The following is a 24,878-nucleotide window of genomic DNA, read 5'->3' on the forward strand; positions in this document are numbered from 1 at the left end:
TATAAGTACGGGAAGTACCTTTAAAATACTGCATTTCAATAGAGTACAAATATAATGTACAGTTGTTACATGTGGGTATTTCAATTTAGCAGCTTTATACTGCTCCTACAGCTACAGTGTAAATGATACTGCAGTAAAAGTCCAAAAGTACCATCATCCAAATGTACTTGAAGTATCCAAATTAATCCAGTGCTACCTTATATACTTCTAATTTGAAGTACTTTATATACTGCTGGGTAGCTGACGTTAACTACCTTATATACTTCTAATTTGAAGTACTATATACTGCTGGGTAGCTGACGTTAACTACCTTATATACTTCTAATTTGAAGTACTTTATATACCGCCGGGTAGCTGACTACCTTATATACTTCTAATTTGAAGTACTTTATATACTGCTGGGTAGCTGACGTTAACTACCTTATATACTTCTAATTTGAAGTACTTTATATACCGCCGGGTAGCTGACTACCTTATATACTTCTAATTTGAAGTACTTTATATACCGCCGGGTAGCTGAGGTTAACTACCTTATATACTTCTAATTTGAAGTACTTTATATACTGCTGGGTAGCTGATGTTAACTACCTTATATACTTCTAATTTGAAGTACTATATATACTGCTGGGTAGCTGACGTTAACTACCTTATATACTTCTAATTTGAAGTACTATATACTGCTGGGTAGCTGACGTTAACTACCTTATATACTTCTAATTTGAAGTACTTTATATACCGCCGGGTAGCTGACTACCTTATATACTTCTAATTTGAAGTACTTTATATACTGCTGGGTAGCTGACGTTAACTACCTTATATACTTCTAATTTGAAGTACTTTATATACCGCCGGGTAGCTGACTACCTTATATACTTCTAATTTGAAGTACTTTATATACCGCCGGGTAGCTGAGGTTAACTACCTTATATACTTCTAATTTGAAGTACTTTATATACTGCTGGGTAGCTGATGTTAACTACCTTATATACTTCTAATTTGAAGTACTATATATACTGCTGGGTAGCTGACGTTAACTACCTTATATACTTCTAATTTGAAGTACTTTATATACCGCCGGGTAGCTGACTACCTTATATACTTCTAATTTGAAGTACTTTATATACCGCCGGGTAGCTGAGGTTAACTACCTTATATACTTCTAATTTGAAGTACTTTATATACTGCTGGGTAGCTGATGTTAACTACCTTATATACTTCTAATTTGAAGTACTATATATACTGCTGGGTAGCTGACGTTAACTACCTTATATACTTCTAATTTGAAGTACTTTATATACTGCTGGGTAGCTGACGTTAACTACCTTATATACTTCTAATTTGAAGTACTTTATATACTGCTGGGTAGCTGACGATAACTACCTTATATACTTCTAATTTGAAGTACTTTCCATACTGCTGGGTAGCTGACGTTAACTACCTTATATACTTCTAATTTGAAGTACTTTATATACTGCTGGGTAGCTGACGATAACTACCTTATATACTTCTAATTTGAAGTACTTTCCATACTGCTGGGTATCTTGGGAATCAGACTGTATTTTGTTGGATCCATCCGATTCTGAAAAGGAACTAAAGTATCAGACAAATGTAGAGCAGGAAAAAGTCCAAGGTTTGACTCTGACATGTAGTGAAGTCCAAGGATGAAGCAGCACAAAGTGGAAATACTCAAGTAAAGTACAAATACCTCAAAATTGCACTTAAGTATTTCAGTTGGTGTACTCCAGTACTTGTAGGTGAGGCTGTGTTACCAACTGGGCAAAGTGTAAAACTGGCCAGAGACCACAGAACCCCCATGAGTACTTTGGGTCTACACATGTGATTTATCTCAGACTTGTTAGAAAAGTACAAATCTTTAGTATAACACCACATCTACTCTGTAGGCCCATCCTCCATGACACAGGGTCCTACTCTGTGTCAAAATCTGAAGCAATTATTTTTTGTTTCAGGGCCTTAAGGAGGTTAATGTCTCTCATTATTTGCAATTAATTTACCCAATTGTTTAATTCAAGTTAATTTAAAACAAGTTATTAACGTCAAAATATTTGTATTGCTATTTAAACTGCAAGACCACGAAAGAGTTAAGCGTAAAAACTAAAGGTTGAACTGGTTCTCCATATGTTTTCATTTCTTTAACATCACAGATGTTTTTAGTTCTTGTATTTTCATGTCTGTCTGATCTAATGCTTTTCAGAAAAACATGTTTGTTTGAACACTAAACCTGCTCAGCCTGGAAACTTGTGGAAAAATCAGCAACCACAAGGAAATGTCTATCACAATTACCAAGCACCAGACGTCTTGAAATTGCTTGTTTTGTCTGGCGATAGTCAAGACTCAGAAAGACTAGAGTAGTGTTATTTAAGACAAGGAAAAGATGTAAATCATCATTTTAGAGAAGCCAGGATCATGAAAAATGAGAGGTTATTAAAATAGTTTTAATTTTCTGTCAATCAACTAATCTTTTCACTGACTAATCATTTCACCTGTAATTCCACATCCTGTTGGGTGGTTTATTCTGTAACAGTGCATATATGCTGTTCATATACTTTGTATGTAAGATGTTAACGTAAAATAACTAAAGCTGTCAGTAAAAAGTAGAGTATTGCTGTGGGAATTATAATAGAGTAGCATAAAATACTCTAAGTACAAGTACCTTGAATTTCTACTTACAGTATTAGAGTAAAGGCATTTAATTACACTTGACCACCAATATAAACTTAAAGCAGAAGAAGTTTTATCAGAAAAGAGGATGTGAAACTTTTGAATACCACATTTAGTTTGTTTGCCGATTTATTTCACGAGAAACCTGAGAAACTTTAAGCTGAAGATTTCTCCACATTTTATTCCCGTAAGGTATTTCACATCACATGGCACTGATTCTTTTCCTGGAAGTGACATTAAAGCAGGATGAGGCAGAAACAAGCTGCATATGTAACTGGTTTTATTGAAGAAGAGAGATATGAACAGGTAGCCTGTTTCAAGGCACCTCAAAATGTACAACAAAAGCGGAACCATTTATTTATTCGGAATACAAAAATACACATCTTGGTGACTCCAAATTGTAATAAATAGTTAACCATGCATTCTAACCATAAAAAGGCACAGAAAACAGTCACTTAGTAGTCATAAAAATGATCAACTACTTTACCAAAATCATCCAGATAGTAATACAGGTGACGACTGTAACATTATATTCCAAATGTGAAAACACAATACACATCATATCATTTAACCTTAGGCAATAAATATGCAAATATTGTTTCTACCTATATATATATATATATATATATATTCTTAAAAATTAAAACTGTGCCATTGTAAACATAATGTAAACAAATGAAACTCACTTTTCTCCCATCACTTTAGGAACCATGTGTTTTAGAGATCCTTGCATGGGTTTGGTTGGTTCCTGAAAACCAGGCAGTTTGCAGCATTATTTACAGACCACTGGAAAAAAAGGTGGCAACTTCCACTTTGTGTGGAAAGGTCAAGCATTGTTTCGCTTGGAATATGCGGCCAAAACATTTGAGATTTACAGAACCTGGCAGACACTTTGGACACACAGATACCAATAAACATAGACACAGCTCAGAAACCGATGAGTATCGGAGAATTCAGTTTGGTGACGGGAGCGGGGAAATTACATGTAAGTGATGAGCACTGCAGGAACAAGGCAGCATGCAGCGGTTCAGCTAACACAGGCTAACTGAACCGCTTCAGCTTAGATCAAAACTACAACCAGAGTTTCTGGCTCGAAAAAAGGCCAAGTGGCGTCAAATAATCATCACAAATTAAAGGCATAGTTCTGTATGCAACAAAATGGATGATGACTCTGATGTTTATATAAATTGGAGGTTTATAGTTACACCTGTCTTTGGCTATGAGTTGCAGGATGAATATCTCAGACTGGAATTAGTTATTGGTTTCCTGATTTCAGCATGTGCAACGCTCACTAAAAAGGTACTGGCACACACAATTGATTGTCAGAAAATGCTGTAACTGTAGAACCGTGGTGTTTGACTATGTGGCTCTGGGACTGCAGAGATGTAAGATGTGATAGCTCTCCACCTGGTGGAACAGCAGGGGCCTACATGGATCCTCACAATCCAGCCCCCTCATTCACTCACATGATTATTTAGGATTCTTTGATGAAGTTGGATCCCAAGACTCGAGGATAGATTCTGGAGGAACTGAAGTCTGTTTCCCTGTAGATTCGTTCCCCCTTAGCTTAACCTGGACCTAACCTTCACCTAAGCCCTAAGCTGTTTCCTCTGGCTCTAATGCTGACCCTTTGGTGAATGGCTGAAAGGTAAAGATCCTGTGCACCCTGTTTAATTTTAGCACTAAAATGTTCAGTTTAACAAATGTAGACTTGAAGTCATTAGTCTGAGACGGGAATTAAAACCAACATACAAGCAACAAATTAAAGCTGAAATTACATGATAAGTTGGCAACACCCGCTTAACACTCAAACAAATGCATTATGATACGTCTGACATCTTAACACAACAGTCATGTCTGCCCTTTCTCTTCATTCACTGACACAGTCCCTCTTTAGCCAATCACCTTGGAAGCACAGAGGAGCAAAACTAGTGAACTGCTGGAAGAAATTTGGAGTCGGTAAGAAAAAGCAGTCCGTCTACGGGTCTAACTTTTAAAATCTAATCCTCAGACCTCGAGGAGGTGGACTACATGTAGAAAAAAAACTCTGTCAAAGTCACCCCCACTATCCGAAAGCTGCAGAGACAGTATCAAAACGAGAGAATAAAATATTGCACCATCATTAGAGTACAACAGCATTATCATGTACAAGAAATTAGAACAAAATCAACAATACACAATTGTTATGGTGTAACGTACACAATCAAATGTGTAAGCTGTTGACAATGCATGCCATGTCAGCAATCTACAAATGCATTAGACTACAAACACTTACAAACGTTGCTTGCATACACTGATATACTGTATATACAGTGCATATATATGTATATATACATGTATACATATATATATATACACAAACTTAGCATCACATGTTGAAATATACCCTGTAATGCCACCAGTCTTAAAAGAAACTAACAAGTAAAAGTTGTGTTCTACCAACACCTGACTAGTAATTTGAAGGAAGAAAGCTGCACTTGAACAATGCTATGCAGGCTGCAGATCAACTGCTCTATTATATATTCAAAACCAATATCTAACTCCTATTCTCATTAGTGTTAAATACTGTGTCAAACTGCCAAAGGTTAAAAAGTTGAGGTGGATCGTTAATTCTATCTAATGATATGAGGATTTGCACTTGCACGAAGCAAGAAGTAAAAAGTGCTTTTTAAGAATTCCTTAAAAAAGTCAACAATTCTATAGTATGTGTAGTTGGCTTCAGTTTTACTTTCGTCCTGAATAATAATAGTAATAATCTTTTTTCCCCACCGTAAATGCAATTAAGACCTACGACCTACTGGTCTATTAGATAAAGAGTTGTTTTCTGAACAAAGTCCTCAGAGAATAATGTTTTCACAGACATTCACTTTGGTACTGATTTTCACATCCACAGAGAACGTGTCACCTTACGGATATTAATTCCATATATTCATACCTCAGCAACAACTTAAAAAACCTCTTATGATGTCTACCAATAAAGCACATTTTACACTTAATGAAAATATGGCACCTGACACAAATCCTTGAACCATCGTCATGCAAACGAAATAAATTAGAGCTAGAAAAAAAAAAAAAAAAAGTCGGATTTAGAGCAAAAAGGATGCTTTCAGTAGTAACAAATGGCATCGTAATACTTAAGTCATGTAAGATTTGTTCAAGTGTTATTCTGCGCACAAAGAAATCAAGACACTAATCATGCAATTCAAGCACAGCATGCAAAAAATTAATGCAAAACAAAAAATCCCACACTTTCCAGATTCCCACCTACTCTGAAGTTCCGGGTTTCACCTCTCTGTTGCTACTGGAACCGAAAGCTGCTTTAATGCATCTGCAGCTCTGAACAGCAAACATTTCTACACGCTGCTGAACTGAAACTGAAGCTCACACTCATGGAAGTCCTGGTTTTGCTACTGGTTTATCACAAGTCAACTGTATTGTTAGTTGCATACCTGATTGTGTGCTGTGAATGGTTATTAACTTAGGAATGGCTTTGTTTTTGTGAAGATCCGTGACTTCCTGTCACACTTCCAACAGCTTTCTGGACTGTCACGTTGGCACCAAAGCACAAACAAACATGCTAATGTGTGTTGTTCACAAAGGCTTTCTCAAGGACACACTCCAAGCTCTCCTCCAATACCTTTCTTCTCCTTCCCTCTCTATGGTGCTCCCAAACTCTCCTACTGATGTAGGGGGAATGTTTGTTTCCCCCCTCTCCGGTAGCATTTTTCCCAGGTTAGAGGTCGACCATGGAGGCCTTGGCCAGGTCTTTAGTTCCCTGGAGAATTCTCTTCATATGACCCACTTTCGATATCCCCAAATCCTGAGGAGAAACAGGCAGAAAAACACGGTAAAAACACAAAGAGAAAGGCCTAATGCAAAACATTATCACCGAACAGCTTTTGATCCGAACTTTCTAACGTGGATGAATCAACGCCTGCACTCCTCAATGGTAGATTACAATGGAAATAGGTAGAGACATTCACGTTCCCCTCAGTTGTCTGTTGTTAACACCTTAACCTTTCACCCATAATGCATTTTGATTATAGATTTATAGGTCCAGACAGCTACTGGAGTTTTTCATTCCCATCATAAGTCTGGGAGGCTCCATGAGGGAGAACTGAGACTTATCAAAATTTCAGGCGTTCTCAGAGTCTGGACCTGGTTTTTGGAAAAAGACGGGCCTCCCATTGTTGGTGAGGAAGAACCATGTGAGCCAGGTCAGCGGTGTGGCTCCCTGCTGGGTTTTTAATAACAATGGAGGTCTACGGCACAGACCGATAAGCTGAACCAGGTTCTGGATTCACACACGTTCGTTGTTGGCCTCATCCCTTAATATCACCATGTTAGCGCTGGCTGCACATTAGCATCCTGACGTCACCATGTAACTCAAAGCACAGCTGAGCCTGAGCCTGATGATGTCTATTTACTGTTGCTGCCAAGAATCATGAAGAAGGTCTTCAACTTCATGTGATGTGTGAACAACAACCGGTGTGGAGAAACATGTGCATTTCCCTGAACCATGGAGGAAAACACCAGGCACAGGTGGTGTGTCAGAGAACTTTCACTGTTTTTGTTGTCACACACACGAGGTTTGTGTGCTACAGGTGTGTGTACACTTCTGACCATACACATCAGTGACTTCTTCAAGTTTTTATTTGGTTTGATTTTTATGTTTCAAACAACTGACAACCTGCAAATCAGAAATAAGTAATACATATTTTGCTCTACCACACTGCGTTAGCGATCACAGCTGCTGTCCCTCTATTTCAAACCAATTATTGAGAAAGTATTTTTCAATAAAACAATAAAAAATAACCTGCAGTTAAACCTGCACTGACACATTGCTGTCATCAAACAGAAGAAGCTGACTGAGAAAACTCCAGACTGTACTGATACAGTAACTGGTTAAAGCGGAGACATGTTTAAACTGCCTCATCATTTTTCTAAAATGTAAAACAATGAATCATGACATGAATGATGGGATGTCTTCTAGAGTACGGAGGTGTGTGTGTGTGTGTGTGTGTGTGTGTGTGTGTGTGTGGTTAATTGGAAATCCAATTAGAAATCAAGAAATGGCCTGAATCCCTGTTGACGAGTGCAGAGGGACCCAGTAAGACTTACATGTATATCCTGTTCAGTCACCTGGAGACTTTAAACCTTTTCTCTGCTGCTGCCTTCAGAAAACTAACCTACTGGAAGGCCATTTATTTAAACATAATAAGGTGTAAAATTATTTATTATAGAAATATTCAAAAATGGCAGGTAGAAGATTAAACTGTGTTTGTTGACACTGTTTCCCCCTCATACTTAATGACGTTTTCCAAAAGCTCAGGTCAATTATTTTTTCTAGTACAATGATATAATTAAAAAAAACACACAAAGAAACTATCTCCTGCCCTTTCTGCTGTTCTGCAGGGCAGAACAATTAGCATCATGTAGTCAGAGCAGAGAAGGTCTTCAATAACCACATGTAGATGCTGCAGTATATTTTTAACTCAAAGATACTATCAGCATCAAACATCACATCTCAGTCAGTGTCTAATTTCTCTTATAATCAAATGTCATGGGCTTCTTAGGATGATTGTGCTGCACTCAGACACAACTGGCAACCCTCACCTGACAACTGGGGATTTTCAGGAGGAAAAAGCATCTTGTTTCAGCTTGTGGAGAACTGTGTTTTTTTCATTTCTTTCCTTCAGCCGAGCTCCCACTGATTTCACAAAATCATTTTCTGCAGCGGGATGGAGCTGCAGCCAACCTGTGCATGATTGTGTGTCTGTGTAAAGACTCATGTTTCACAGATCCTGGCCTGACGTCTAGCTCAGCTTGTTCTCTCTGCTCCCAGCCCATCCCGTCCCTGTAGGCTTCCCCTCTCAGCAAATACACAGTGTTAGTGGGTTACAGCGAGTCTCCGTCATCAAGCAACGGTCAGACAGAAGAAGCCAAGCAGAGCGATGCAGCGCAGCACGAGAGGTGACAAAACAGGGAGACATCTAACAGGTTAAAGAGCGTCAGAGGAGACAGAGAAAGAGTCGATCGTCGGGTCAGGGGGGAGAGGGCGCACACAGTTTCACTGAGGGGTTCGGGTGTGTTAACAGGTGTGTGCGCATACCTTCAGGTCCCTCCTCTCCAGGTGCAGTAGCTCCGAGCCTCGGATGTCGTGCCGGATGAAGGTGTCCCTGTACTCCCCCAGACTCAGCTGTTCCAGCCAGACGCCCACCTCCTCTGTGCCCCACCTCTCCACTACACACACACAAACACACACACACAGAGCAGAGCAGAGAGAGGCTCAGAGCGCCAACACGCACACACACCGTCGCCCTGGCCGGTTCAGGCGCTCTCTCACACACATGGGAACAAATCACTGGAGGAAAAGATGGGAGAGGAAAAGGGAGGGCGAGCGGCTGAGAGGAAGGGAGGTGGGAGAGCGGTGGCGGCAGCTGGCGGAGGAGGGAGGCGTATGACAGAGGCCAAAGGTTGGTCAGAACAAGGCAGTGGTCAATGGCGTTCCAGAAAGACTGGGTGCATGCATACTGTCTGCTGGACCAGATCAGAACACACAGAAATAGTAGGAGGTAAGGGAGGTGGAAGCCTGTACAGTCTGCAGGAAACAGCCTGCAATGACAGGAAGGGCTTACACTCTTACGCCTGCTCTGATTATTCCCACTTCAAATCAGACCCAACTGAAATCTGATACTGACTTTTTATTTTAACGTTCAACAGGAAACAAAAAGGATTTGGTTGTGTTCAAACATGGGATCCCTGCAGGCCCTGCTTCCCCTGGAGCAGCCTTGTTCTTCTCCTGACTTTGTGCCTTCTGAAGCCATGTTGCGAGCTGGGTGAGAGCATGAATGGAGGGGAGGGGGTGCAAGTTGATGGTCGGGGTGAGACCGTGGGATATAACACCTCAAACACACACCCATTCTTCGTGTTTCTACAGCGCAGCAATGCTTTTAGACTCATGGACTGTAATGATGAGGGCAGTGAGCGGTGCGGTGAAAGGCACAACCAAGTTTCTTTCTTTAGTTTGTGTGTGAATGAAGGAAGGATGGTAACAGCTAATCATCCTGGTTTCCACTAGTGCAAGCACAGATTTAGTATCTTAGTATGTGATGTGGCTTCTAAAGGAAACACAGCAACATCCGTACTTTGAATAGAAAACTATCTGAGTATTCAGTGCACTTTGATTCAATGCTACCATCCTTTCAAAATAAAGGCGGTGTAAATGGTGCTTCCTGTGGCGGGTGGAGCAAACTCAGCCCTACCTGACTGAGGGCTCGTCTTCTTGGCGGCCTTCTCCTTCTTGAACTTGGGCACTATGCGAAACATGCTGCTGCGACTGTTCCTCTTGCCGTAACCCAGAGAGTGGTCCTGGTACATAAGCACAGTCAACCTATAGCCTTTCATTTAGCTACTGAGCTCTTACCTGGAGCCATGTGACACCACAGACAGACAGGGCTGTGTTCATGTGCAGGGGACTGCTAGTTCTGAGTCGGTAATGTTATTAATGCTTTCTAAAAAGATTATTCTCTGAGTGGTCTGTATATACTGACCTCGGAAGAGAAGACACAACAACTACATTGTTTAAAATTATGAGCTGTGTCTAAATTTTCTGCTTCCATTTCATTATTTGAACATTATTATAGGATGGAAATGTGGAATTTCTGTGAAACCATTTTTTAAAAATCTGCAGAAACTACAAAATTGACTTAAAAATAGAAAGACAGTTAAAGTTAGAGGGTCATATTACGTGAAATATCATCAAATTTATTTATATTCTCTAAATGAAAATGGATGAACTGACATTTTGGTTATTTAGTCTGTGTGTTTTTTCCCTTTTTTGACTCCAGTTCCCTTAAAATAATTAAACATATTAAACTGCAAATGAATGTATTACACGAATTTTAATATAAATACTAACAGCACAGATAAAAAAAACCTACTAACCAAACACAGAAATTGAATTTCTTCTACAAACTAGTTAGAAGGGATCAGAGGTTTGATCCATGCCTCACTGTATGTTCTCTGTGTCTGTGTAGGGCAGTGAGTGTCCATGTTCCTGCATGTGTCAGTGTTGGCTGCAGCTGCTTACCTCCTCGTCGTTAGGCTGCAATATGTGGTAGAGCCAGGGGATCTCGCCCAGTTTGCCCAGTTCCAGCTCCACATTCTGCAGGGCACTGGACAGCTGATCCTCCTCAGGTGGGTCCAGCTGCTGCGAAGGGGGAAACACACTGAGGTTAACGACACGCAGCAGAGGGAGAACTTTAAATAACACGACCCAGACTTGTCTTTTAGGACCACGGTGTGTTTCAGGTGTTAAATATAACAAGGTAAACTGTATCAGCTTAACGATAATGTCGGCATTTCAACCAGAATAACTCACCAGAGAGACGCGGCCCAGCAGGAGAGACTCGGTCTCGTTGTACAGCGCCTTGACGGTGCTGGCCACCTCGATGGCTGTGTTCCTGCTCAGGCTCTGGGAACGGGACACAACAGACATTTAGCAGTTAGCAAAATATAACAAATACTTGATGTAATAGTTCTGGAAGCTGTTTGAACAGATCATATATTAGCAGGTTCAATCATAATGGTTTGATATGCAACAACACAACACAGCACATTTGGATAAAACAAAAGGTCACACAGCTTCACTGAAACTACCTCTGCAACAGGTTTAACTGAACCTACAGTTGCAGGTGAGAGAAACTAAAACTCCGAAATGGAGAACAGAATCACTCTAGAGTGAAACCTGCTGAGTGCTGCTCACTGACCTCTGGGAACTTGGGGTGTGTTTTGTTGATGGCGTGAGATGAAGCATTAACAGCGTGAGCCAGCTCCTGCTCTAAAAGCCCGTTGGTCTTCGCAGCCTCACATATCCTGTGGTTAGACAGAGAAAACGTCACTGGGCACGAATCATTACCTCCGTGTGTGTCTTACATGTGTGAACCTGTGGAACTGCAGCGTGAGACCTGATGTTCATGGCGGCGCGGTTACCTTGTAATGAGCTCCTCGGCTGCCCGGGCGCACATCTGCACCAGGGCGGCCTCCTCCTCTGTGGCCAGATCCACAGACTGCTGTGGGTAGAGGTGAGGCCGCAGAGGAGGCTTATCGTACTTCAGCTTGTCCTCCCATGACTTCAGCGTGTTCTCAAACGCCTGCAGGGAAAGTCAGAGCCTAAGTATGTATCATCAGTTCCTGTATTGATTTGTCCAGCATGTTATCCTAGTCCAGATTTTCCAGACCCCTACCGCTTTTCACTGAGCCCCATTCCACCTCCCCACCCTGCCTGTCTGAGACTCACCCGGTCCCTGGTGAGCATCTGAGCTCGGTTTTTGTGCTGGATCTTGATGACTCCGGGCGGCTGGATCCAGGCCTCACCGTCCACCTGAATGGGAACCCCCTCATCACCGAGGATGGTAATCTTCACTGTTCGACACTGAACAGGCACAGAAGCGTGAATTAGATGGGCGGATTCGTGCTTCAGACAGTGTTTTATTGTGTGGTTCATTGTAAATGGATAAAGTCGCCATTTATGCCCCTCAGTAAAACTGCTCTAGAGGTTCTCTGTCCCTGCAGGACTTCTTAATCTCTGTTAGATGGACCAATTGGGTTCTTGGTTTCCTTTCAGATCAAGACCCGACTCATGGTGGTTCCAGACGTCTTCTATTTCCCAGTGACCGTGGCCACTGTGCACCTGAGAAATGGTTTTATCCCCTGGTCCTGATCTATGTATCAGCGCAATCTGATCACAGAGTCTACAGAGAGTTCTGGACTTTGTGTCCTGGTTTCAGCCCTGACATGCAATGTGAAATGTGGGACTTTATAAACACAGGTGGATATTTCTAAAAACATGTTTTCAGTCTGTGTTAAGGGTTTTTAGAGAAGGCGTCTGAATATTGTCTGAAGCGACTGAGCTTTTAGTTGGTGCTCTCACCTGTGCTATGCGGTGGTGTTGCAGTTTGATGACCCTGGACACGGCCATCTGCATACTCCCAAACACAGCCACAACCTCCAGGATCTTATCATCGAACGAAGGGGCGCAGAAGATCTGCACAGCAGAGTAACGACAAACTATTACCCGACCTGCAAATGTGACGTGTTAACATGTGCAATAATCCCAACAACTAGTAACTGAAATATTTTATTATATGGTTGGAAAAATCCTAATTATTCAGCTGTTGTCTGTGACACAAAGGAATAACAAAGTCTACCAGGGTTTAGCTCCACAGGACATAGCAGGATAAACTGGTTTTAGTCTTTCTGTGATATCTGCAGTAAGAAAAATATAAAAGGTCTTCAGGCTCATCCCTTAATGTTACTGTGACATTGCATTTGTGAGCCCGTATTTCTTCTGTAAAAACCTCCCTCAGAGGAGCCATTTGCCTCCTGTCAGTTTTGCTGCACGCACAGTATCTGAAGGAAGAGGCTCCCAATAAGCCTGGTATTGATCTCTGTCAGCAAACTGCTCATGAAAAGGTCAAAGCCATGAGGAGGCAGCACAGAGAGATAAATCAAACAGAACGTGATCAGATGTGTTGTCATGTGGAGCCACAGCCACTAGATGGAAACCAAAACACACCGAGCAGGAGGTTCTGAGCTGTTTTGGTGCTAAGGTCATTAATATTGCCGATATCAATAATTATATTATCAATAATTTTAATTGAAAGCTTTTAAATAAGCACAGTCTTTGTCCTGTAGGTCACAGTGTATAATCAGACAACAAAACAGGTATTCGTTGCCGTCTGTGTTTGCTGACCGTGTATTTGTACATGCACATGAAGTTTAACTCAATGTCCTGTCCCTGTTTCTGCTTCCTTCTTTCCAGCAAAACAGTTACATAATGTTCCTACTGTATGTGTGTCCACTGGTCTGCAGGGTGTGTGTGTGTGTGTGTGTGTGTGTGTTCAAACTGACAGTCTAATCCCTCAGCAGCCTGTGTGCTCTGAGCCTTAAACAAACAAAGCACAAATATCTGTGGAACCCTCCCTCCCCCTGCACCTCCAGGCTATCAGGGTCGTGTTAAACCAGCGTCCAGGCTGCGTTTCCACAGAGAGGGAGGGAGGTGGAGCCTGGCACCAGGACTCTGGCCAAGTCCCGATGCCAGCTCTGGAGGAAAACTCCCCTTTTCCCCTGAAGAGGTGATCCGACTCACCGACCAAGGCCAGGTCCACAGGGATGGAACACAGGGTTCAGCACAAACACTGACGGTGCTGTAAATGTACTCACGTCATCCTCCTTGGTGCCGCCCCAGAAGTTGGTCCCGCCTGCGTAGCTGGGAATGTTTAACACTGCGATCCCCTGAAGGCTGGGCAGGGGGATGTACTGGCCGTCACACTGGGAAAACATGAATAATAACCAAGCTGAGCTCAGCCTGGGAGCAACAGAAGCTGAATTCAGGCTGTCTGGGGGGGTTTTAATAACCATTTTGTAATATCTTTAATTAACTGTAAATTTGACAGCTAAAGTAAAGAACCATAAAACCATAAACTGTCCTGACTGAACTAAATCCAATCTCTGAAGCATAAATATTAACTCTAACAACACTGCTCCTGAGGTAAAACGTCTAACCAGGTGATTTTCTTTGTTGAAACTGTAGAATTGATGGTATTTGTCTTATTTTGCTTATTATTACTTTAAATCATTTAATATATTTTTAATTTTAACAGCCTCACAGAGCCAGCTCACTGTTCTTCCTGTTCAGAATAAATAAATGACCAGGCCACATGAACACAGCATCCTCTGGGCCGTGCGTGTTCTGCTTTATGGTTTTGAAACCAAAGAAGCGTGACGGCTGTCCTGGAAACTGCGTTTCCCCTGAACAGCTTAAACCAGTTTCTGCATAAATCTGAGGTGAGAAATCACCTGGGCAGTTGCAGAATCATGCTTCACCTTACGTCCACAACACTTGGCTTAAATAGCGTTTCAAGAGGTTCAAATGTGGGGAAGTGGTGAGTCACATGCTCAACCAAATAACTCCCCACTGTCAGCGGACTGACCTGACCTCCAGTTACCTGGCTCCATAGGGGTCCAGTTTATTCTTAGATGTCAGAAATGAAATCTGTGTATACATACAGCCACAGCGTTTTTCCCACCTCTAGCTGGACCTTCTGCTCCAGGTTCTTGTAGGTTCTCTGCAGAAGCTCCTTAGTGCCCAAAACACCGTACCACATCATGTTCTTGGTGCGGCTCCTGTGTTGGGAGGGAGCAGAGGGTGTGCAGCTGTGACATGAACTGATTACCGATAATCAATCTGCTGTTCTTTCAGCTCTGACTGGTGCTTGTCGGCTGTAGGTCTTCTCCCAGGGGTGAGGGGACCTGGAGGCTCACCTGCATTTCTCTGGATGCTCCTCTCGCTTGTTGTTGAACTCCAGTGAGATCTTGGCATCCAGGCCGATGCCAAAGTAGTTATTCATCACGCACTTCTCCATGTAGCCCTCTCTGGGTGGAGGAACAGCCACGGGAACAGACAAACAGTCAGTAAGTTGCAGCTCACGTGCAAATACCAGCACAAACGAAGATGTGGATACAGATTCAGACATAAACGGACAGAGAGACACCGACAGTTTTTCAAACAAAGACAGTGACAGATACAGAAACGGCTCTTACAGCGAGTCGAGGTCGGGATCGATGAAGGACGTGGCACCAAAGGGGTCGATGTTTGCCAGCAGCATCTTGCTAATGATGGAGCTGCCTGCGATGGACGCAGCGAGACCTGCCCGCAAGCCTGCACACACACACACACACACACACACACACACACACGCACAGACACGCACACACGCACATCTGTCACATGAGGCTGAGCTGGAAAGTCCGAGCTGTCCTGTCTTTGCTTGTTTTGTTAAGGTCATCTGCAGAAAAATGAGTTGCATGCATGCTATATTGCTATATATATGTGTGTGTGTGTGTGTGTGTGTGTGTGTGTGTGTGTGTGTGTGTGTGTGTGTTTACCAGGGCAGATGATGCGTGTGTTGAGTACGGGCAGGTTCTCCTTGCTGGTGGTGAAGGGGGTGATGGTGAAGGAGCCGTAGGACTGGGTGCTGCGGCTCACCTTCCTCTCTGTGGGAGAACAGGGACTCTTGGCAGCTGGACACACACACACACACACACACACACACACACACAGAAACTCGTGTCACTATCGAGGATCTTCTCTACTCTTTGGGTTCATGTTCTTGGTTCCTTCAGGCAAACAGAGCAGAGGGCACAGAATGACATCAGTTTTTAAAGAGACAGCCTCCTCTCGTTCCACCAGCAGACACAACAAACCTCAGTGTAGCTGCTTCAGATGCAAAGAGCTGCAGAACAGCCGTCTGTCATCTATAACCGTCTGTTGGTGATGGACTTAACATTTAAGGTGAAAAGGTGCTGTACATTAGTTTAGCTACATGCATGTTGAAATGCAATAAAAGCAGTACATTTTAAAAGGTGAAATGTGTTATGTAAAATTATTTTAGGAAGAAAACACTTGTAATACCTTTATGTTAGAGTATTTTGACCTCTAACTGTGAAGTTTTCTTTATACAAATATTTAATTTAGAAATTAGTTAGTGCTTATTTTAAATAGTTAACACAGCCCCTGTGTACGCACAGTGTCAGAGTCTTTGCTTTTCAGCTTCATGCGTTTTTCCATAGGAATGTATGTTGACAGCTTTTCCATGCTGTGCACCCAGAAGGAGAGACCACAGTAAGTTTGTGCACATTGACAGAACTAATGAAAAATTAGTTCTGTCTGCTGGAGCAGACTGAAATTTACTGAAAGATGCATTTGACCAAACCACAAGTTCCAGTCCCTCGTATTCAAATCTTCTACTTGCTCTGTGTGTCCAGGTCAGGAAGGAGAAAGGAGGCATTGAGAGGGAACAAGGAGAGGACACGAAGCAGACTGATACCTCCTTGTCTTCCAACGGCTGGAAAATGTGGGGAAGGAAGGAAGCAGCCCCACGATAAACAGGAAGCACTTCTGCCCCTAAGACAATAACACATCCTGTGGCCGATGCACACACACTCATATGGAGGCTTGCTGGACATTTACACATTAACACCCATGTGCATCCACACACAAAGCCGCACAGATGAGAACCTGGCACACACACTTCACGGCAGTCCTGCAACCACAGTTTCGACAGGTACCACCATTTATTATTAAAGACGTCCTGTGTTGCCACAGACTGTTGTGGAGACTGAAGATGGAGAGATAAACAGCTCAGCCTGATGCAAGAGGTGGAACATCACAGGATTTCTCTGGGCACTTTTAGCACCAATCCTTGACTTTATTTATGACAGGAAACATCATTTGCGTCAGCAGCACTCTTTTTTCCATTAGCTATGTGTCTGGTTCTCTGTGGAGCAGGGAGCAAATCATCCACAAGGTGGCGACATGTAGAGACTGTGTCATTTCCCATCACATCTATTCACTGCACCAAGCAAGTTATCTTCTTTTTCTTACAAAAACATTGTTCTGTTTACCATTAAGAGGAGAATAATATTGGCTTTTATGTCTTTGTCTTTTCCCATGTTTGGCCACATTAGACGAATGTTAGTGTTTCTCAGTGGAGCTAAGGAGGAGGGAACGTGTTTTAACACATCCACACGATGAGTTACAGCCAAATTCTACAGAGCTGTTTTCTCAAAGTAGGCCTCATCCACTAATTAAACAAAACCTCTCTTAGGTGACAGAGAGCGCAGTGCCAGCTGGCAAACAGAAAAGGCTGAGCAGGTTAAGTGTTCTGGATAAGGCCCAGGATGGAAATGCATCAGGTCCAAACAAGTAAAAGCTTTGCAAGCAGGTCTTGGATTTAGCAGATGACACGCGACACGGGGCTGAAGCAGCAGCAGAAGCAGCAGCAGAAGCAGCGATGCACTTACATGGCACTGCTTCCAGCTCCTTGGTGTCCTCATCCTTCTCACTGTCCCTGTTCTCCTCCTCACTGTCCTTCCTGAACTCCAGAGGAGACGGCAGCTCCGTGTCGTCCGTGTGGGCGTTCTGCTCATCCACCACTGAGCCGAGGAAACACAAGGGATGAAGAGAACACAGCACGCTTTGTTCACTTTCTGATAATATCACTACTGTATACAATCAATAAGAAAGTCGGGTGTACTGGGTGCAGGTGGGTAGTGCGCACCTCTCTCGGCCTGCTCTATGATCTGTCGGACAGCTTTCTTCAGGCTGTTGGCCCTGAGCATCAGCTGATCCCTGCTCTTGAACAGCTGGTGTGGGGAACCTCCTCCTCCTCCTTTCTCCGTCTCTTCCTCCTCCAGTTTCTCCTTCAGCTCTGTCAGGCTCTCCTCGCTGGCCTCCTCCTCTTCCTCCTCCTCCTCCTCCTCCTGCTCCTCCTCTACAATGGGAGGAGTGGAGTGGGGAAGGGGAGGCAGAGCCTGGCACTCTGCGTTGAGCGTCTGGAGGAGGGAGTCCAGTTTCTCATTCAGGACAGCACACTGGTGGGCACAGAGGAGGAAAGGCTAGACGGAGCACCGAGGCAGCAATTAACAGAAATGTATTATATGTACAGATGAAAGAGCAGAGAGTCACTCTTCAGCACAGGCAGCGGACAGATGTTAGCTGCTGTGTGTTTGAGGCTTACTTTGAGAGACATAGTGTCGCACTCCTCTGCGTTCTCTGCGCTTTTTTCATAGGCTTTCCCCACTTTGGCAACGAAATCCTTCACTGTTTCACACAGAATCCTAAAAGACAGGAGGAAACATCAGTGACTTGACTTCATGAGCTAACACAATTCAAAAAGCAGTTGAGACTCACTTGGCAGAGGAGATGACCACAGAGTGCTGCTCAGAGTTGAGGATCTTTGTGAGGTGAGCAGCTACTGAATCTTCATAGGCCGAAATATGAAACTGACAGAAAATACAAAGGTTATTAAGAAAGCAACACATTAGTCTAATCTAGTCTTCTCTCTCTCCCACCGACACTTAAAATACTGCAGTTTTATAAAATTATACTATGAGCAAGACCTTAGAGAAACTTCTCTTCATTGGTCCAGCTCTGAACGATAAGTTAAACTGAAAATGTCAGGCGCTATTTCCAGCATGTGCTCAGCAGCCTCCTCCTCATGTCCCTGCTGGGTTTGATTGTCTACTGACGCGTGTGAAGATCTGTCAGCTCCTGTGAGTACCTGGCAGTCGTCGGCTCCCTCAGGCGTGGTGGGGCAGCTGTGTTTGGACGGGATCTTAATCTCGTAGGTCATGATGCTCCAGCGGTCCAGCATCTTGGTGCTGGCCCTCTCTAACTTCTCCAGGATCTGGGGCAGCTGGGCGTCATCGTCGCATGACGGGCCCCAGCCCAGCACCCGTGCCAGATCGTTGCCCGTGCCCAAGGGCAACACCCCCAGCTGGCACTGAGACACATGCAGAGGGTTTATTTGGCAACAGGGAACACACACCTGCAGCATTCAGAATGAGATGTGTGTATGTGTGTGTGTGTGTGTGTGTGTGTGTGTGTGTGTGTGTCTTTATGTAAACTGGCCAGGAGCAGACACATCATTTCCTGTCTATTACTATTCCGACCATTTTCAATGGAAAACTGAAATTTGTTTCTACGTCAGGAGAAATAAATTGGCATCTTAACAGTAATATTTAAAGTTCTGCTAAAGGCTGTTCTTTGTTGACACCTAAACACACACGTTACACTGAGCTTTAACCTGTTTGTGTAGATTGAGCTTATCGATCTCTGAGAGGACCCAGCCCACGCTGCCGTCGCCTCCACACACCAGGATCCGGAAGTTGTCGAACTTCTGAAACAAGCGCAAACTGACACAAACACTCGGTGGTTATTTCTTCTGTCACATACAGAGCTGTGGTAAACTGTGCACGCATGTGCTGGTGGATGCTTCATGTATTGGCACCTGCACGTGTAAAATTCAGCGACAGTGTTTGACTCTGGTTTTGCTCACCCAAGGTGTGGCCCGCCGTTGACCAGGTCGAAGACCTGAGCCGGGTTGAGGAGCTGCTTGAAGCGTCGCAGGAATTTCACTCCCTGGTTGTCGCCACTTTTGGAATTAACAAAAACCAGGAGGGGGCTGGCACATGAAGGGGGACAGGTGGCCTTCCAGAAACCTGAGGAGAAATGACAACAGGCAGGAAACAACTTTTTAATGCTTTGAGCACTATGAAAATAAATGACATATTTTACAGTGAATAAAACCAAAAGAACCTGCACGGCTGGATATCACAGCAGGTGAGCAAAGAACCACATTTGTGCCTGATTTGGGTGAACTGTCCCTTTAATGCTCTGTAACCAGGGTACAGCTCAAAGTAGAGCAGGCAGGAGCTGGCGTGAAATAACTCTGTCATCATTAAACAACCTCATCAAAGTCTCAGTGCGTGAGACTGAGCGCAATAATACATGGGAACACAGCACATGCCAAAAACACGTGTTTTGCTGTGTGGTCGAGCACGAACACACACACTCAACAGCGCACGTGCACACACTCATATACCCTAATCTGCTGGAGGTAATGCAACACGCAGTTTCTGTGCTTACAGCGTAATCTGTACACTGTGCTGACAATTTCTGCATATTAAGCCTTCCACTCTTTTCTTTCGCTCCTGCATCCTCCTCCACTTCTTCCCTCTCCCTAATCTCTGTCTACCCTCTTCACTTTTATTTCTCTGTCTGGTGCTGTCAGCAAGAGATGTTTAAGGAGAAGCGAAGGAACGAGGAAGAGAAGGGAAGGATGGGGAGGGGAGTCACGACTCTCCGGCACGTGATCCAGTCTGCCCCCCAGCCAATTACAACCAGACTCCCCCTTTTCCCAGCCTGCATTTGTGCACAGGGGGTCCCGGCACGTGAGGAGATGCAGAGTTGGCGAAGGGAGGGGAGGAGGAGGGGGGGGGGGGTGTCTTTATTTGCCCTTCTTCCTTTTTTTCCTGCGTTTGTCTTATCCTCTTTCCTTTCATCTGGATTCCCCATCCTCCCTTTGTCAGCCTCTCTCCTATCCATCTACCAGCCAGTCCATGCCTCAGTGGGCTGCTCGTGTGTGTGTGTGTGTGTGTGTGTGTGTGTGTTTTTGCAGGAGGGAGGGCGTCAAAGCAACAGTAATCCAATCACACATGCTGATCAGAGTCTGTCTGTTTAATGTGAGCTCTCTCTCACACACACACACACACACACGTATAGAGGTTTAAACAGCAGTGTCATCCACGCAGGAGAAAAGACACAGACATGTTGAACAGAGAGTGTGAAGGCAGCCTCAGGAAGCTCTGCAGCCATTTGCTGAGCTCTTCTTTCCCTGTAATCTCTATGCTCCTGAGCTTTCATCAAACTACGACTTTCACAGCTAATTAGGAAGCATCTAATTATCATTCCTCACACACACACACACACACCACATATATACATATCTTGTCTCAGGGTCTATTTTAAGCCTCAGAAAGGTGTGTGATGGGTTATTTTTAACCACCTCGCTATAAAAGAGACAGAGAGTTTCCTGGAACATGGCCCAGCGCTCTGTCCCTCTCTCTAAAGTTTCATAAGAAGCAGGAAGCTCATAAAAAATATGGATTTGAGGCTGATCCAATCACATGACTGGAAAATAACGGTATTATCTCTTCCTTCTGTTTACTGGCACTCACGCCACCACTTTACAAGACAAGCGTGTGAATTACTGTGCGACTAAGTGGTTTGATCACACCTCCCTCCTGACACCTCTTTCCATGTTACTTAGCATGAGGTCAAAGTTCAGACAGAAGGCGACCAATCTCATCTATTCACCTCTAAAACATCACGACTGCCTGCAGATGATGTCTGGCATCAACCTCTGACCCTCGGAGCGAGTGGTGTGGCTGATTGTGTGTGTGTGTGTGTGTGTGTGTGTGTGTGTGTGTGTGTGTGTGTGTGTGTGTGTGTGTGTGTGTGTGTGTGTGTGTGTGTGGTGCCTACCGTCTGAGTCGATGCTGTTGAGTGCCGTGGGAGGAATGATGGAGACTTTGCACTGACCTAGAGGACACTTACGAGGGTACAGGTCCATACAGGCTGTGTGCACCTGGATGAAAAACCCAAACATCCCCCTCAGCTTTTAAACAACACTGATGTGCCCATATGTACCTAACACCCATCCATTATCGACACACACTTGTTCCTATTCATGTACTTAACATTTAACATTTAACATGTAATATCTGGCTGAGGGACAGCAGTGGAACATCAGCTGTGTGGCAGGTTTACAGTGATTTTGAGGAATGTGCATCGTAAATAATAAACATTTTAAAAAGTAATAAACAAACTCATAATGAAGACTAGCACTGCAAATATGAAAAGAAAAAATCTACACATCCACAATCACATTGTACTTGTGCATGTAGTCATTTCCACACACGCCATAAAACATGGTCAGTGCACTGTATAATGATTATCTTGTTTTGCCCCACGTCAGTGTTACTGTTTATGCACATACGGCAGGTGTCTTACCATAGCTTTGCACCAGAGGCAGCGCCAGTCCTGCAGCCTCAGTACGCTGCCACATGTCTTATCGCACACGGCACACTTGGCACTGACCGGCAGGTTGCCTTCCAACCACTGGTGAGGCATGGCAACCTGTACATTCAACACAGACACTTTCTGCTGTAATCTCCATATCACTCCTGTCTCTGTCTCTGTCTCTGTCTCAAAGACTGATGAATCCATGAACTGTGTGTGAAAAAGCTGCATTAGGATTTGACAACTTGCAGCTGGCGTCCTGCATTAATTGTTAATATATCTAAAATAAAAAGGGAACACAGTGCAAATAATGTGTTTTATATTTTCCAAGTTGGAGGAAAAGCTCTGAGAAAATAATTTCAAACAAGGCAGCTGTGGTTTAGGATCAATTAACATAATAAATAAACTAATCAATAATTTCACACACATACAAACTTACCCCATCCTCATCTTCAATGATATCCTTCCCTATGGAAGCCAGGGTCGTCCATTTGCAGTTGTTAGTGGCTCTGACAGCACAGCGCTTGTGGGCTTTGAATTTGCACACTGAGAAACACAAAGATTCAACACACAGACCTGTGAGCTCACTATTATTCAGTATGAGCATAAAACACAAGTGAACACTTTTGGACTAAACTTAATCCTGTGATAAACTGACATGTTATGGTGTGATGGGGATGACGAGAGATTTCTTCACACACTGAAAAGAACTGGACACTGATGCTTGATTCAGAAAGAGACGTGCCCTGAAAGTAGAGTCGTCTAATGAATCAAGCTCTAATGAGATGTCACCGGGTGTAATTATTAACCTCCATTAGCCTGTTCTGTGTGTGTGTGTGTGTGAGGACATAGCTCTGCATCACGGGTCTCTATGTAACAGGAAGCCACAGCCAGACCAAGACCAGAACCCTGGACCACACAGGGTCCAGCTCCATTAAAGCTACCGTCCACACATCTGTACAGCTGCTGGTGTTCTCAGTGATCTACATGTACATGTGTTAGCCTCTCTGCTCCCTGCACAGATGAACAGGCCTCCATCTTTATGCTCAGCAGCCTTATCACTGTGCAGCCTCAACACATTAGCAGAGCAGGCAAACAGGGGCAGGTCAGACCGCATCATTTACATTCTTACCCAAAGTTAAAGAGAAGTAACAATCTGTTAAATGTGAAGCTAGCTTAGCTTAGCATAAGACTGGAAGCTGTGCTGCGTCTCTAACTACACTCAGCACTCAACAAATAATCATGTACATCTCTAAGGTTTCTATTTTATGCATGAGAAGCTTTGACTTTAACGTGCAGCCTGCTCTGAATGAGAAGCACAGGAGAAATGTAAGGCAGCAGTGTGCTTGTGTTCCTGTTTAGGAGAAGACACTCTCATCTGTGACGAGCAGATTCTCACATTAAATCCCTAATTCTTCACATATTCACTCTCATGGAGCACCGATCTCTAAACTAAGAGCAGTAAAATACCCAAACACTGCAACCACACACAGTGTTAGGTAACCAAAGAACACAGGGCTGTTGTAGTCACCAGTCAGGATATGCAGAGCAGGACGCTCACACAGGAGCTGCAGGTTTTCAGCTTCATTCTCATGTGTTTTTGGCCAATGTAAGTCTGTCCTTTATCAATTAAACATTAGCCTGAACGGTGATGTTTCATGGCTCTGACAGCTTTAGCTCAGTTTCTGTTCTCGTCACTTTAAACATCTGGATCTCAGCAGAAACATTTCAGTTTTTAAGTTTGACTGAAAGTCTAAAAACACATTTAACCAGAGGTTATTACTTGAAAACGAACTGAATGTCTTGGCTGTCTGCACAAGGCTGTGCTTGTGAAAGAGGTCACACGCCGGGTTAAATAAAGATCAGGAAAAAGCTGCAGTCTCCTGAGACACTTGTGTTGTGGCAAAGCTAATTTCAATAAAATACAGTAATTACCTATCAACCAAAACGTGGCACTTAGCAGATTCATAAATAATGTCTGTCCTCTGGAGAGCCACCCAGCTCTTGCTCATAAACAACACACACACACACACACACACACACACACACACACTTGTCATTAGGCAGCCTACACAAGATATACAAACTAAGTCAAAGTAATATCCGGGAGCAACAATCGATATTTCAATCTAGTCCACCGCTAAATGCTGTTAGAGAGCATTAGCTGAACATTAAAGAGAATTTAGAGGACATGACACCACTGTCTGTTAATGGCCAAACCCTGAGCATTCACAGCCCACTGTGTGTGCGCCCATTAGTGTTTGTGTGAGGGTGAAACAGAGACAGACAGGCAGGAGAGCTGTGTGTGTGTGTGTGTGTGTGTGGTTGTGGCTAGGTAGCACCAATCAATCCCCACCAACCGCCTGCACAGGAAATCGAAGGGAAATTTAAGTCGCGTTGATTGCTGTGAAAACGTTTGTCTGGCTGCTGTCGACGTTTAATAGAGACTTTCTGTTTCTCTTAATCTGAGTGCTGCACATCAGGGGTAAACAGAGCAGCTGTGTGCTGATGAATCTATGTCGAAGGAAACGTGAGAGAGGATCTTCATGAGGCCAGATCCACCAACCACCTCGTGTCCACTGTAAACCTGCATGCTTGGATGAAAGCTTTATAATCTCAATGGCATCTTCCTATTGTTGGCTAAAAGTGTGACTTAGATCACACACACGCTGCTGCTGCTGCTCTAACGTCGCTTTCTTCTCCCTCTGCTCTGGATATGAGAGGGTGTCATTGTAGAGGATAATGAGCAGCGAGTGGAGAGGCTCTTACC

General features: G+C 43.6%; 1 protein-coding gene across 5 annotated transcripts in view; it reads right to left on the reverse strand.

Annotated features, from left to right (window-relative positions):
- Nucleotides 1–2,942: 2,942 nt before the first annotated feature.
- Nucleotides 2,943–24,878, reverse strand: part of dgkh (diacylglycerol kinase, eta) — a 43,623-nt gene continuing 21,687 nt past the window's right edge. For 3 of the 5 annotated variants that reach the window (XM_026295207.1, XM_026295204.1, XM_026295208.1), the window contains 24 exons: nucleotides 22,548–22,654; nucleotides 22,100–22,225; nucleotides 21,572–21,674; nucleotides 19,584–19,746; nucleotides 19,332–19,440; nucleotides 18,807–19,028; nucleotides 18,437–18,528; nucleotides 18,264–18,363; nucleotides 17,805–18,117; nucleotides 17,548–17,679; nucleotides 15,631–15,765; nucleotides 15,286–15,403; nucleotides 15,007–15,117; nucleotides 14,772–14,868; nucleotides 13,906–14,013; nucleotides 12,614–12,727; nucleotides 11,981–12,115; nucleotides 11,674–11,834; nucleotides 11,451–11,556; nucleotides 11,063–11,155; nucleotides 10,772–10,891; nucleotides 9,945–10,050; nucleotides 8,792–8,922; nucleotides 2,943–6,499 (listed from right to left, as the gene is read on the reverse strand). In XM_026295207.1, the coding sequence (XP_026150992.1) occupies nucleotides 6,413–6,499; nucleotides 8,792–8,922; nucleotides 9,945–10,050; nucleotides 10,772–10,891; nucleotides 11,063–11,155; nucleotides 11,451–11,556; nucleotides 11,674–11,834; nucleotides 11,981–12,115; nucleotides 12,614–12,727; nucleotides 13,906–14,013; nucleotides 14,772–14,868; nucleotides 15,007–15,117; nucleotides 15,286–15,403; nucleotides 15,631–15,765; nucleotides 17,548–17,679; nucleotides 17,805–18,117; nucleotides 18,264–18,363; nucleotides 18,437–18,528; nucleotides 18,807–19,028; nucleotides 19,332–19,440; nucleotides 19,584–19,746; nucleotides 21,572–21,674; nucleotides 22,100–22,225; nucleotides 22,548–22,654 (3,089 nt within the window). In that variant the 3' untranslated portion in view covers nucleotides 2,943–6,412. The remainder of the gene's footprint in view (nucleotides 6,500–8,791; nucleotides 8,923–9,944; nucleotides 10,051–10,771; nucleotides 10,892–11,062; nucleotides 11,156–11,450; nucleotides 11,557–11,673; nucleotides 11,835–11,980; nucleotides 12,116–12,613; nucleotides 12,728–13,905; nucleotides 14,014–14,771; nucleotides 14,869–15,006; nucleotides 15,118–15,285; nucleotides 15,404–15,630; nucleotides 15,766–17,547; nucleotides 17,680–17,804; nucleotides 18,118–18,263; nucleotides 18,364–18,436; nucleotides 18,529–18,806; nucleotides 19,029–19,331; nucleotides 19,441–19,583; nucleotides 19,747–21,571; nucleotides 21,675–22,099; nucleotides 22,226–22,547; nucleotides 22,655–24,878) is intronic. The other 2 variants (XM_026295205.1, XM_026295206.1) reach the window with 2 other exon arrangements.

Source organism: Mastacembelus armatus, chromosome 21 (assembly GCF_900324485.2).
Source record: "Mastacembelus armatus chromosome 21, fMasArm1.2, whole genome shotgun sequence".
NCBI classification, from domain to species: domain Eukaryota; kingdom Metazoa; phylum Chordata; class Actinopteri; order Synbranchiformes; family Mastacembelidae; genus Mastacembelus; species Mastacembelus armatus.